Below are 13710 nucleotides of genomic sequence, written 5' to 3' on the forward strand. Positions count from 1 at the left end.
AGCCCAGCCTCGCCTTCTCCCTGCGCTCTCTCTCAAAAAGTTATTAAATGTGGGTTGGAGTTCAACCTATTCTTCCTGATTTCAGTATATGAATATGGTTTATTGGTGTTGCATGGCCACCTCCCACCTGGGTGTTCTGAATCTCAGCTCAATTTATATTTTCCCCTCTTCCTGGGCTCTGGGGTAAAGTTTGTTTCGTTTTCATGGTGGGGGAGAACGGTGAAGTTGATTGCAGGTTCTTATCTTTGGGGATGGGAACAAAAACCTGGGGAGTGAAGTCAATCATAGAAAAGGAGGAGGCCTCTGATTTCTTGCACTGTCATTCCCCAGGACATATCTTCTCAGGACATCTGGTCTACCTGTCAGCCCTCCCTTCCTTCATGTGTTTCAAAGACATACTTTATTCTATGTCTACTGAGTCAGAGGCTCTGTCAGGAGTTAGAAGAGGTTAGGCCATGAATAAGCTCTGGCTCTTTCCCTTGAGGAAATTTAGGTCCAGCCACTGAAATCATTTCTTCAGAGCACTAACACTATGTGGACACTGTCCAAGGTGCTGAATGCAATGTGCAAAGCAAACAAATGTAACCTCTATCCTTATTTTTAAAAATGTCTTTATTGATTAAGGTATTATATATATATGTCCTTATCCCCCCATTACCCCTCTAACCTCCCACTCATGCCCTCACCCCCCTGTTGTCTGTGTCCATTGGTTAGGCTTATATGCGTGCATATAAGTCTTTTGGTTGATCTTTCCCCCTTACCCCCACCCTCCCCTACCTTCCCTCTGAGGTTTGACGGTCTGATTGATGCTTCTCTGTCTCTGGATCTGTTTTTGTTCATCAGTTTATGTTGTTCATTATATTCCAGAAATGAGTGAGATCATGTGATATTTATCTTTCTCTGATTGGCTTATTTTGCTTAGCATAATGCTCTCCAGTTCCATCCATGCTGTTGCAAATGGTAAGAATTCCTTCTTTTTTACTGCAGCATAGTATTCCATTGTGTAGATGTACCACAGTTTTTTAATGCACTCATCTGCTGATGGGCACTTGGGCTGTTTCCAAATCTTAGCTATGGTAAACTGTGCTGCTATGAACATAGGGGTGCATATATCCTTTCTGATTGGTGTTTCAAGTTTCTTGGTAACCCCTATTCTTAAGGGGCTTACATATGGTGAGAGACCCCAATGTTAACTAAATACGTATAGAATTGCAGACTGACAATAGTGCAATCAAGGAACAGAGGCTAGGTTATGAAAAAAGAGGCAAATCACTGCAGGGTGGATGAATTTTGTCCAGGAGAAACTGGCTAGGAGAGGTGGGGAGAAATGCTTCAGGCAGTGAGAACAACCTTCCCAGATGCCCTGGGGCAGGATGTAGCCAGGGATATTTAAGAAGTGATGTAAAAAGAGTGGCAGAAGGTGAGGCTTGAGAGGCAGGCCACAGCTTGATCTTGGCAGGGACTGAAAGGTCATGTTAACAAGTTCGGTCTCACCCTAGCTAGTTTGGCTCAGTGGCTAGAGCATTGGCCTATGTACTGAAGGGTCCCAGGTTTGAGTCTGGTTAAGGGCATGCACCTTGATTGCAGGCTTTATCCCCGATATGTCTCTCTCACATTGATATTTCTCTTTCAGTGTCTCTCCCCGTTCCTTCCACTCTCTCTAAAAACTAATGGAAAAAAATACCCTTAGGTGAGGATTAACAACAAAACAAAGAAGTTTGGTCTCTATAACAAGTAAGTACCTGCCCAGTTCCAAGGGCAGATGCAGTGTTGATGAAACACTGAGAGGAAGCAAGATTTAATGCAGGGGAACAGTTCTTAGGAATACGGAAATTGTTCAATGACACAGACATAACAATAACGAGACAGGAGGTAGACGATGGGATCATTAGAAAGGTAGAAATACAGTTCTATGTAACTTTCAAACTTGCCTAGAAGAAATTATTTCTGACTGGGGTTTTCTTTGAAGAAGTTTTGGGTTTTTTTTCTGGAGGACAGAGATAATTAAGTGAGGAGGACGCAGAGATGGGTAAGTTCCAATATCTGGAAATTAGGAAGGGTTTTCCTGATATCGAGAGGCAGATACAAGGTAAGGCCTTGTGTAGCCAGCATTAAGTATGTGTGAAGGAGTAATGGGCCAAAAAGGCAGAGGCCATGCTGTAGAGCACTTGTACACCTGAACATGGTCCATGTTGCCCAAAGGTCTGCCATCAACCTAGGAATGGGGGGTACAGTATAGGGAATATAGCCACTAATACTATAATAACAGTGTAGTGTCAGGTGCGTACCTGAATGATAAGGGGGATCACTTGGTAAATTACATCGTTATCTAACCATGATGCTTTTCACCTAAAACTAATATAACATAACATTAAATGTCACCTGTAAGTGAAATATTAAAAAAATAATAAAATGAAGCCCAAGATTATTCCAGAGCGCAAATTGTCCGAGGAAATATTCGTTTTAGACAAGTTGCTTGGCAGTGTGTGGCTCAGCAGCCACCTCTGGTTGGTGGGATTTTCCCCTCTAAGAGTTGAAAATCACTGCAAACTAGCCCTGAAGTCAATTAGGAACCTCATTCTGCATTAAAGACACAGAGCTTCAGATTAGCTCACTCTCCTGGCTGAAAGGCATGAATTAGGGGTGGAAGCAAATAAATGTAGACCAAGATTCATTACATACACTTCTGTGTTCAAAAGCAGCTACATGTGTGGCATATAAATAAACAAGGTCATCTAAAGATGAACATTTCTTAGGCTGGCAAGGAACCTTTAGACTCTAATTCCTCAGTCATAGGAAACAGAGAAGACTTGAATATCAACTTACTAAAACTCCGAACATGATGCTAACAATTTAACTTGACCTTAAAAAACAGACCTTTTGGCATGGATATTTTGATGCAATAGGAATATCAACATAAAAAAAACCAACAACAACCCACATGTCACAGAGTGTGTGTGTGTGTGTGTGTGTGTGTGTGTGTGTGTGTGTGGTTTAGCCAAATAAAGTATGCAAGAGACATCCCTGATCTACACCCATTCCTGAGTCTCACTCCATTTCTGAGTTTAGGCAAAGGATGATGACACTCATGGAAGAGATAGTAAAGAATAAACAGTCTGCAAGTCCTGAAAATTAAGTGTTTTTAAAGCTTATATCCAGATAAAATGGCTCTGAATCAAAATACCATGTGCCCAAGCCAAATGCATGCCTTCGCTTTTCTTCTATAGCTTCCTAGAAATGCGGTCATCTATTCTCAAGAAATTCTCTATGACGGGGAACTCATTACCTTGCAATGACCCCCTTCCAATATTAAAAAAATATTATCACAACGACTAACATTTATTCGATTTATTGAGCCATTGCTAGGTCTCAGGTACTGAGCTAAAAGCTTTACGGGCATTATTTCATTTATTCATCACAATAACTCTATAAGATAAGTACTGCTATTATCCCTACAGTATAGACAATGAGGCAGAAGCTGAGAAAGTAAAGATATTTTCAGACTAAGGTTAAATCTTCTCCCATCTCTGACCACCCGCATCACCTATAGAGTTCTAATTTTGCTTCCTAGGGACTTCCAGAAAAAACCGAACTCTTTTCAAGACAGATATAATTTCCATGGTAATTTTTGTGGAAGTGTGGGGCATGGGAGGGTCTTGGATCAGGGGTCAGGTTCACTTGGGCTTTCAGACAATTGCTTCACTTGTGTGTGTTAATCTGACACAATCACATGTGTGCAAAATAAAGATGCTAAGCCCTGCCTCACATTTCTGCTTTGAGAACTGAAGAAGTCACTTCATGTAAAGTATTTTGAAAAGTGCAGTGTTTATAACAGACATGCTCAATAGTATTAAGTTTATTTTTGTCTAGGTTCCTTCAACTCTTACAGAATGATTCTATTCTACCTTTTCCTTAAGAGGTCACTGGATATCTACAAAGTTTTTCCAATACCTTGACTACAATCCTCTCCTTTGGATAACTTCAAATACATCATTCATCGTCTCAAAGCACAACTCCCAGAACTGAAGAGAACAGAACAGGGAACTATAGTTGTTGTGTTATCTGTCTGCATTAGCATGGAAACATCTCACCCACTTAACCTAGAAAATGTACTCCTTTCAAAGCTGTCTCTTCCACTGGCCAGAATATTGGGTGACTATATCCTGACTTACATTGGGAGCCTCAAGGGATGCACAAACTAACAGGAGTTTTTAATATTAACCAACTACCATTCATTAATAATGCTACCTGCATGGCAATTTGGACGAAGCCCAAAACGCTGTGATCAGGGCTGCTTTATTGTAAAACTCATAGTGGATCATTCACATTATATTCAGTGCTATGAGCAACCACTGGAGTTGTGCCACGAGGCAGCTCCATTAATATGACATTGATAAAATCAAAGATGGAAGAAACCAAAGCCCCTTACCAGGGCTGCAAAGGGTCTCAAGGAGTTATTACATCTATTAGATAGAAGAAAAGTAACACAGAGATATTGATACAGCTCTCAAACTTCTGTTAAGGGAACACCTAAAGTTCTCACTGTAAACATTAATACTCGGGCTCCACTCCTAGAGAATATGATTCAGTATTCTGGGGATCACTGGCCCCAAATGAACCAAATACAGATGATTTATAGGCTACAGCTGAAAAAAACAGTGCTGCATTCAGTAAGTTTGGATGCAAACCCAGGCCACCTCTTCAGTATGTGCTTAGCAGGGCAAAAAGCCACTAGTGGCCTTGAGAAGGCTCAGACAAAGGAAGGGGTGCTATCTGCCAAGGGCTTGGATGGGGCTGTGTATTTATTGTTCTTGCCAGCTGGGCTCTGGACAAGTGCTATATCGTGCTGACCTTTCCCTATAATGGGCAGTAAGTATCAAGTATAACGACGTTGTAGCACAAGGGCAGAATGGCAGAATTCATTTTCTTCCTGAACACCAGACCCAATACTCAGCCCCATCCAATATTTCAGCACCACGGACAGCTCACAAGGCGGGCTGAGTGCTCTCTACTAAGACTGGGCTGGCAGCTCTGCAGCTACAGGTTCATGGGGGCAGGTGAGAAAGGAGAAAGCTACCTCGTCCATGGTCCATCTTAAAGCAGTAAGCCATTCACTTTATATAAGTGGTAGGCAACAGAACGAGTATTTGAATTCATGTTTGTATTATTCTACAGTCTCTGCTCTTAGTTACTAAACTATTTGCCACAGCCTTGATCATGTTACTTAGCCTCTTAAGATTCTCATTTATACATGCGTGAAAATTAATGTTGAAAATATAAACGTCTCCAAGGCATTCTACAGTGAAGAATGAGGGTAAAACGCATGGTCACATGCCATCAATAGTGACCTTAGCATAAGAGTGCTAAACAATGAGATTGGAAAAATCAGTAGGTCAAAGTTTGCCTCTAATTTGATAGGCATAAACCAAATGTCTTTAAGCCAGAAACTGAATATATACAATATGAGAAATACTGAACTTATTTGTATTTTAAAGGAAAATCGAGTAGGGGTTCATTCACCAAGGTAAAGTGAGAGCAAACATAGGATGTATTATTAGAAGTCTGGGTGTTTCAGAGAAAGGAGGTGAAAGTTCCACTATGAACAGAAAATACTGAAGGAATTGGTGTCATGTTCTAAACCCTTTCACTTAAAACTGGAGATGAAATTGAGTTACACTGAGGCAAGGCTGACAAATAAAGGGCCAGAATCTCAAAAGCATGCAATATATATCCAATGGGAAAAGATTTTTTTAAAACATAAAAGGTACCAATATGGTCGTCCCCTTAGGGAAGGGCCTGGATTGGGAAGGAGCATAAAAAAGCTGAGGTGCTGGACTTGTTTCTTGGTTTGATCTGGGTGGACTCCTGTGTAAAATGTCATTTAGCTGCATAGTTGAGATGCCTTCTTTATTGCATTCATGACAAACTTCAATGTATTTGAAAAAGGCAATGTCAAGTGAGAACCAGGGTTTGGAGAGTGTAACACAGAACAACTTTCTGGAGGGCACTTTAGCAATAGATATCAAGCACCTAAATCAGTTCCTTGGACCATGCTTTGTAAATGATTATACTGACTACAATGTCTCATTAATTCAAATTAATTGAGTGAAGTGTAAATGGTAGGATATAAGATACTTATAAAGTACATTTATAGGGAATGAGATAAGAGTATTCTTCAGGAAATTCCAACCAAGCTTGTACAGGCTTCTGTCATATTTTTAAATTACTAAATAAGATTTTGCAGGGAGGGGGGCATTTTTAGTTTGGAATAGGACCCACAAGCATGATAACCAGCCATGGGTTATCTGATATAGCTCAATCTTTCTGCACTCACATTGGAATTGGAATTTTTTTTTTTAATCCTCACCCAGGGATATTTTTCTCCATTAATTTGTTTTAGAGAAAGAGAAGGAACATTGATGTGAGAGAGACACACTGATTGGTTGCCTGTCACACATGCCCTGACTGGGGCCAGGAATTGAGCCTGCAACCAAGGTACATGACTTTGACCAGGAATTGAACCCAATGTTCTAACCACTGAGCAAACCTGGCCAGGGCTGAAATTCTCTATTTAAGGAACCATATCCTTGCCTGTGGCATAAATGGAGTGTTTAGTTGTATTCAAATAGCCCAGGATTCTAAAGGATAAGGACCTCTTCCAAAGCCTTTGAATGCCCCCTTTCCTCTGTGATGTAATTCTAAGGTGGAGCCATGCGTGGAGGATTATTTGACCAGCCAGGGGCGCAAGGTGCCTGGTACATATGAAGCGTCTTTGATGCTCAGCTCTTACCGTCTGCAATGAAGTGCTCGGGCACGTGCAGGGTCACCTTCACTGTGAGTGGACAGGACATCTGAGTGCCACACACCATGGCCAGGATGCAGGAACTCACGGCGATCAGCGTCAGTGCCGTCCTGTTCACTGGGCTTTTCAGCAAACCTAGTGGCACAAAGACACACAGACACCTAAGTCTCTGAGGCGAGGAAATGGGCATAGCGCTGAGGGTGGAAACCTTGTTAATATCCAAAAGGGGAGCTGGAAAAAGCAACCGTATTTTCCAAATTCTGTGTTTGCAATGGCGTCTCAGTGGCCCCTCATTTGGGCTTAACTCTCTGAACATGGGCTTATTATTCTTTTTGGTAAAGACAAAAAACAATAAAGCTTCCTGAAAATCATGGCAGTTCTCCACTCCTCCACTCCCATTTAGGTTGGTCATTCTTGATAATAATTAGATGATGTGATGTTAAACTGTCCACTGTCTTTGGGGGCCAGTGAGAAGATTCTGTGATGTTGAATTCATAAGGCCGAGTGGAATGAGTGTGGACTTTGGAGTTTGACAGTCATGGGTTCAGATTTGAACTTTAGCTCACGTTGGCTGTGGGACCTGCTTCATCTCTGAACTCTGGTTTTCTTATATGTAGGAGGAAGGTAATAATACACAACTCACAAGTTTGTTGTCATGATTACATGACAGCATGTACTTATCATGTCTGTTACCTAAAAAGATTTCACTTTTAGAAACTGTCAGAAGCTGATCAGTTCTTCTCATTTTCACAGGCCTTTACTGATCACCTACCATGTGAGAAACACTCAGCAGAATAAGAATAGTTCCTTTTATTTGGGAACTTATCGGCTGGGCAAAGGGAGGCTTAACTGCAGCCAATTAGAATTCAAGGCGAGTTGTGTTAAGAGCTAACAGACAGGGAGTAGGACGGGGAGGGGAGTTTTGCCTGGGAAAATTAAAGACAATTTCACGGATGCACCAGAATGAGTAGATTGGATCTGCATGGCAAGGAGACCACTGGGCCAGCAAAGAAAACCCATGGATTATGTCCCGAGCCCTCACTGTGTCTCATTCTGTAGGCTTTGCTATTCATATCTATTTTCCAGGTTTGATTTACCATTTTTTAGAGCAACGCCTCTCAAATTTCTATTACCCATGGGGCTGTTCTTTGGAGCAAACCTTTATGCCCAAATCTCCTGGACATCTCTCTATGCATGTCCTATGAGCATGACAAACAGAACACGTTCAAAGCTGCACACATTATCTTTTCCTGAAAGCCGCCGCCTCCTCCTCCTCCTCCTCCTCCTCCTCTTCCTGGGCTCTCCAACTATTGAAATACCACCATTTACACTGCTCAGAAACCTAGATGTCACCTTTTGGTCTCCCGTCTTCCTCCCTTACAGCATCTAAACAGCCATGCAGTCTTATTTATCCTATGTCCTTAGCATTTCCCCCTCTTTCCCCTCACCTCTTCTATTGGGTGTTGCTTGTGGGAGGAGGGAGGTGTAGGCACATATTCCCATGACATTCCCTGCTGGAACCCCTTGAGCTTCTCCACAGCATCTGGCTACAGGAGGGACCCCATGCTCCTCAGCCCGGCATCTGAAACCTTTCAGGACAGATCCTCACACTCACACCTCCTGTTGCCCTCCCTGACCTGGCCCGGGTGCTGGCGGAGCTGCAATACTACGGTGCCACCGCAATCAGCACTCTCCATCCTGCCACTATTAGCACAGACATGCTTTCTTTTGCATAAAATTCCACTTGCTTCCTTGCACCCCATCACTCACTGAGATGACTGGTACATACCAATTCCTCTCTGTTTAAACAAACTGCATTTGATGTGTTACCCAAAATATCTTACTCAAACACTAGGCAGTGGTTCTCAACCTTCTGGCCCTTTAAATACAGTTCCTCATGTTGTGACCCAACCATAAAATTATTTTCATTGCTACTGCATAACTGTAATGTTGCTACTGTTATGAATCATAATGTAAATATATGATATGCAGGATGGTCTTAGGCGACCCCTGTGAAAGGGTCGTTCGACGGCCAAAGGGGTTGAGAACCGCTGCACTAGTCTAGTAACTGGATGTAAACTCCTTGAGGGCAGTGTATTTTGCTCACTACTGTCATCCAATGCCTAGTGCAGTGTCTGGCATATGGTAGAATCTCAGTAAATGCATAATCCTTTCCAGGAACAACAGTAACGGTATGAGTAACCAGACACAGGGGCTGACCAATCAAAAAACCATGCCCAAAATAGCCAACAATGCCAGGCTGATGGGCCCTGAAGGAACAAGGGCCCATGTGACAGTTCACTTTGGGAGTTTTTGTAAGAAATCTGTTTTTCTTAATGAACAGCGAGATGCTTGAGAGAAGGGATCCTCTCTTCACCTTCTTGATGTCTCTCGTTCTAACCTCATGGACTGGAACCTAAAAGTTGTTTCATTTGAGAATAGGATCCTTATCTTTACTGCCAGTCCTAGGACAATGCATAACTGATAGTACAGACTGTTCTTATATTTGTGGCCATTATATTTATCAAGTGAAATAGCAGATGAAATAAAACAGATGTTTCTGGTGAGATGAAGAATCCCTAAACCTAAAATGACCACAAAAAAAGGAAACACTTTTTATAAAAATTTATTTTTATTGATTTTTTTTGAAGAGAGGAAGGGAGAGGGAGAAAGGGATAGAAACTTTCAATGAGAAAGAAACATCAACATTGGTCAGCTCCAACCCAGGCATGTGCCCTGACCGGGAATTGAACTGTGACCTCCTCGTTCATAGGTTGATGCTCAGCCACTGAGCCACACCAGATGGGTGGAAACACATTTTATCTCTCATCTGGGAGCCATGAGAAACTATTTCAAACTCTCACAATATAAACATTTACTAACTAGGTAGCATAGCAAGCTAACATCAATGTTTTCTCCTGTAGAGTATAGATTAGGGGTTGGTAGCTTGCACAAGTCTTTCCATAAAATGTCAACATATTACCCTGAGCCTAGCTAGTTAACAAAATCGCCAAATAACAACATGAGCAGCATGGAGTTTTTACTTTACATTCTATGGAATTGGTTCTGAGGGGAAGAAGATATTGGGATGGGTCCAGCATGAACAAATTCTCGGGAGGTAAGCCAGGTCAGACAGAGGGTGAGAGGTAGTGAGAAGCCCCTGGTATTGGCGAGGTGGATGCCCTGGATGGCCAACAGCATCTCTGAGAAGGCATCTCTGGGACCTGGTCAACACAGCCACAGACATGGGTGTGGTCAAGACATTCCTTTTCACTAATCAACCAACCATGTGGCGTCCACAGGCTGATTCCTGAAGCAGGAAGAGCTGAGGGGCAGGCGTGGAGTTGCTCATACTGTCTCCCTGGACCCGTGCGGGGTTAATTGTATCTCCCATGTCATTTAAACCTTCACTGGAATCCAGGTTCGTTAAGAGTCAACGGGGTGGTGAGGGAAGTCACATCAGCTTAATGGTCCCCTGTTTTCTCATCTAAACATCAGGAATACAATGGCATCTCCTTCAGGAACCTTGTAAGAACTAAATGAGACAGCAGATGTCAAATGCCTCACACAGTGTCTGGCACATGGAGGCGCTGGTAAATGACCGTTTCCAAGCCATACGATGGTATTCACCTCCTCACTGATGGAAGAAACAGGGCTCATCTACCTCTTTGTCCAACATGTAACCAGAACATCCTAGGAACTGATTCGTTCTTTACAGAAACGGAAGACAAAAAAGAATGGCGAGCAAAGGGAGTGTTATCGGAAGAGGGAGTGGGAGACAAGATGAAAATAAACTGCGTCCTGGGGCAGCACTTGCTTGGTGAACGCCTGAGCCACCACAGCTGGCTCTGAAGTCCGAGGAGAAGAAAGCATGCAGGTGAAGTCTCCACTCAGGCCAGACGACAGTGGGAGCAGCCACGGGGACTGGAGAGTTTCCATGGCAACAGGACCTGGCAGAGACTTCACAGTGGGACTTTTTAAGAGTAGTTCCTGGCCCAGGGACCTAAAGAAACATCAGCACTTGGCTCTGAGTATGTGCTGTGGACAGCACCAAGGTGGAAACTCTACCTCAGAGTACCCGCCCCTCCTCTTCTAGGTTCTGCATGGCACTGTAGGAACAGGGACAGGGGAGAGAGCCTCCCTTTGTCCAGTACTTACTGTGATCCAGCCACTATGCCTAGCATTTACATCTATCCATCCATCCGTCCATCCATCCATCTATCCATCCATCCATCCATCCATCCATCCATCCATCCATCCATCCATATATCCATCCAGTCAACCAACTTTTATTGACCTGCAACTCTTTCCCTGCATTGTTCTAGGTACTGGGGAAATGATATTGAACAAAACAGCCAACATCCTAGAAGCTTACATTTTAGTGCAGAACAATCACTCATTCAACCTTTACAGTGAACTTTTATTACTGCCCTGTTTTACAAATAGGGGAGCAGAGCAGTGAAAGGACTTTTCTAAGGTCACCCAATCACACGTGGCAGAGACAGAATTAGAACATTTTTCCCATTCTCTGCCCCATATCATACTGTCTCCTACTTCACCACAGAATAAGGGTCAGGTTGCAACAGCATGATGCCACCCAGGGACCCTTGTGGGCCTTTGCAGCCAGACATGCCTATGTTCACAAACATGCCTCACTTAACCACACAATCTCCACGTGACACCTACCAATTAGTCTAACCCTAAGAAGACAAAATGTCTTCATCCGAAAAATGGGAACGGTGGTCTTCTTTCAGAGATGATATGAGAACAAAATAAGATCATTCAAGTAATTGGAACAAAAAAAGTTTGATAAGTGATAGTCCCAGATCATGACATGAGCATCCACAGAAAGCCAGGGTCACAGTTACCCCTGGCACACACCCCAGCTTGCAGTTCCCGTCCCATCCCTTTCAGGGGAGCGAGCTGGGTTGTAGGAACAGAATTTAATCAAGAATATTGATGGCTGGAGCTGGAGAAAGTTAATCTAATTTTCCTCTCATTCCCCCTCCCGCTCACCCCCCAACCCCTCTCGTGGCAGAAGAGGACGGCGTAAAATGCATTGCTGGGGAAATTCGACAGGAAATAACTCAGCATTGTTGATCCGCATGCTGCCTATAATTTGGGGTTTGATTGATTCCCTGTTTGGAAATGCCAGGTTGAGAGAAGAAAATCAAATTTAAGTTAAATTTGGAATTAAATCAATCACATTTTACAATGAAGAAAATAGATCTAACCCCATCAGTCCAGTGTGTGTGGAAAACTTAAAGCTGCCACAGGCCCATTGATTCCTTCCTCCCAATATTCCCAGGGCCCAAGAGACTAGGCCCTGCGCCAAGAAGTCATTTCTTTCTTTAAATGGCATGTGGGGTGAGGGTGGGGGGGGAGACAGGGGTTCTAGGAACCCAGGACATTAGGGTGCAGGATTCCAGGAGGAATAGGCTGGGGCTTGGTTCGAGACGTAGGAATTTATATCCAAACTCTTCCATTTCAGAGCTGTTTAAGTTTTGGCAAGTTCCATACACTCTCAGAGCCTCAGTGCTCTAACCTATAAAGTGGGAATGCTCATCTCTGATCGATAAAGAAGTTGTGTGGATTGAAGGGGAGAGAATAATTACAACAGTAAGCACGAGCACTCAGAGATCTATATGCTCTTGGTATCTTTCCTTTCATCTCAAGTCCTCAAAACCTCACTGCCCGACACTTATCATCTACATGGATAGCAGCAAGACGTATGGCACTTTGGTTTAAGCTAAAACTCTGGCTTTTACACTTAGCTGCTAAACCCCATGGAGAAGTTGCCTTACTCCTCTCCACTAAGCTTCAACAACCTTACCTGGGAATTGAGTCATTCAATAAGTAGTTATTTAATGTGCACCTGCTATGTGCCAGATGTCATATTTCTTGCTCTCTGATGATATCCGGTGTCTATAACCATGTCTGAATATATTAGGTTTGATTGATTCCCTGTGTGAAAATGGCAGCTTGAGAGAACAATCTATGAAAGGAGTGAATGAATGAATGAATGAATGTTGAAATGTTCCCCATTCTACCAAGAGGTGTCAGTATTGGAACATTGCTATTGGCTCTTTTCTAGTCAAATGCATTCAGTCACTTTCTTCAGCAAACACTGGTCCCTGGCTGCCCAGAAATCAATCATACCTGGAGCCCTTGGGAAGTCACCGTTAATCCTGCACACCAGGGCGACCACTGCAGACTGCTGGTGCCCCATTAACCTCACTGAGTGCCTCAGGGGTTCCTGTCACACCTGCACTCCAGGACCTCTGCGCTTCTTTGCTTTATTTCTGGAAACTAAAATTGGGACACACCGTCTGACAACGGCCAGTGTCACGCTGGAGGCAGGAGGAAAGAGTATGTGAAACTGGGGCTTTCCCAGAACTCTAGGCGAGGCGGCCGCCTCTCCTCAGCCTGACTCCTGTCCGGATTCTGCACAGGCTACTCCAGCGTGATATGCCAATATGGAGCATCCTTACCCCGCCTGGGCCATGTCCCCCTCTTCTCCCCCTCTCTAACTCTGCCATGAGCTAGTTTCTGTGTCCTCTGGCTCTCTGACCTTGGCACTCTCAGTCCATAGAATCCTTTAAATCATTTGTAATTCCCCCCATCCCCCACCTTCCATAGGATGTTCCTCCATGAGATCTTTGCACACTTGCAGAGACAGCAAACTCAAGCCTTCCCGAGCAACGATGCTGCTCTCAGACACTTGTACAAAACAGTCCCAGAATCTCACTCTCTGAACCAACTCCTGCTGCCATGTCAAGTAGGATGCGCCTAATACCTCCTCTTCAGGGCAGCTCGTTAGTTAAAGGTGGCGATGAGGCTACCTGGAGCCTTTTTTGCTCCAAACCAAACATCTCTAGCTTTATTTTGCTGAAGTCATATTTTGAGTC

The 13710-nt window shown here is 43.4% G+C and overlaps 1 protein-coding gene across 1 annotated transcript in view; it reads right to left on the reverse strand.

Annotated features, from left to right (window-relative positions):
• LOC102436882 (astrotactin-2) overlaps nt 1-13710 on the reverse strand; it is a 483991-nt gene that overhangs the window by 438074 nt on the left and 32207 nt on the right. The window contains exon 2 of the mRNA XM_023755930.1: nt 6791-6937. Coding sequence (XP_023611698.1) covers nt 6791-6869 — 79 coding nt within the window. The 5' untranslated portion in view covers nt 6870-6937. The remainder of the gene's footprint in view (nt 1-6790; nt 6938-13710) is intronic.

The sequence above is a fragment of the Myotis lucifugus genome, unplaced genomic scaffold (assembly GCF_000147115.1).
Source record: "Myotis lucifugus unplaced genomic scaffold, Myoluc2.0 scaffold_87, whole genome shotgun sequence".
Taxonomy (NCBI): domain Eukaryota; kingdom Metazoa; phylum Chordata; class Mammalia; order Chiroptera; family Vespertilionidae; genus Myotis; species Myotis lucifugus.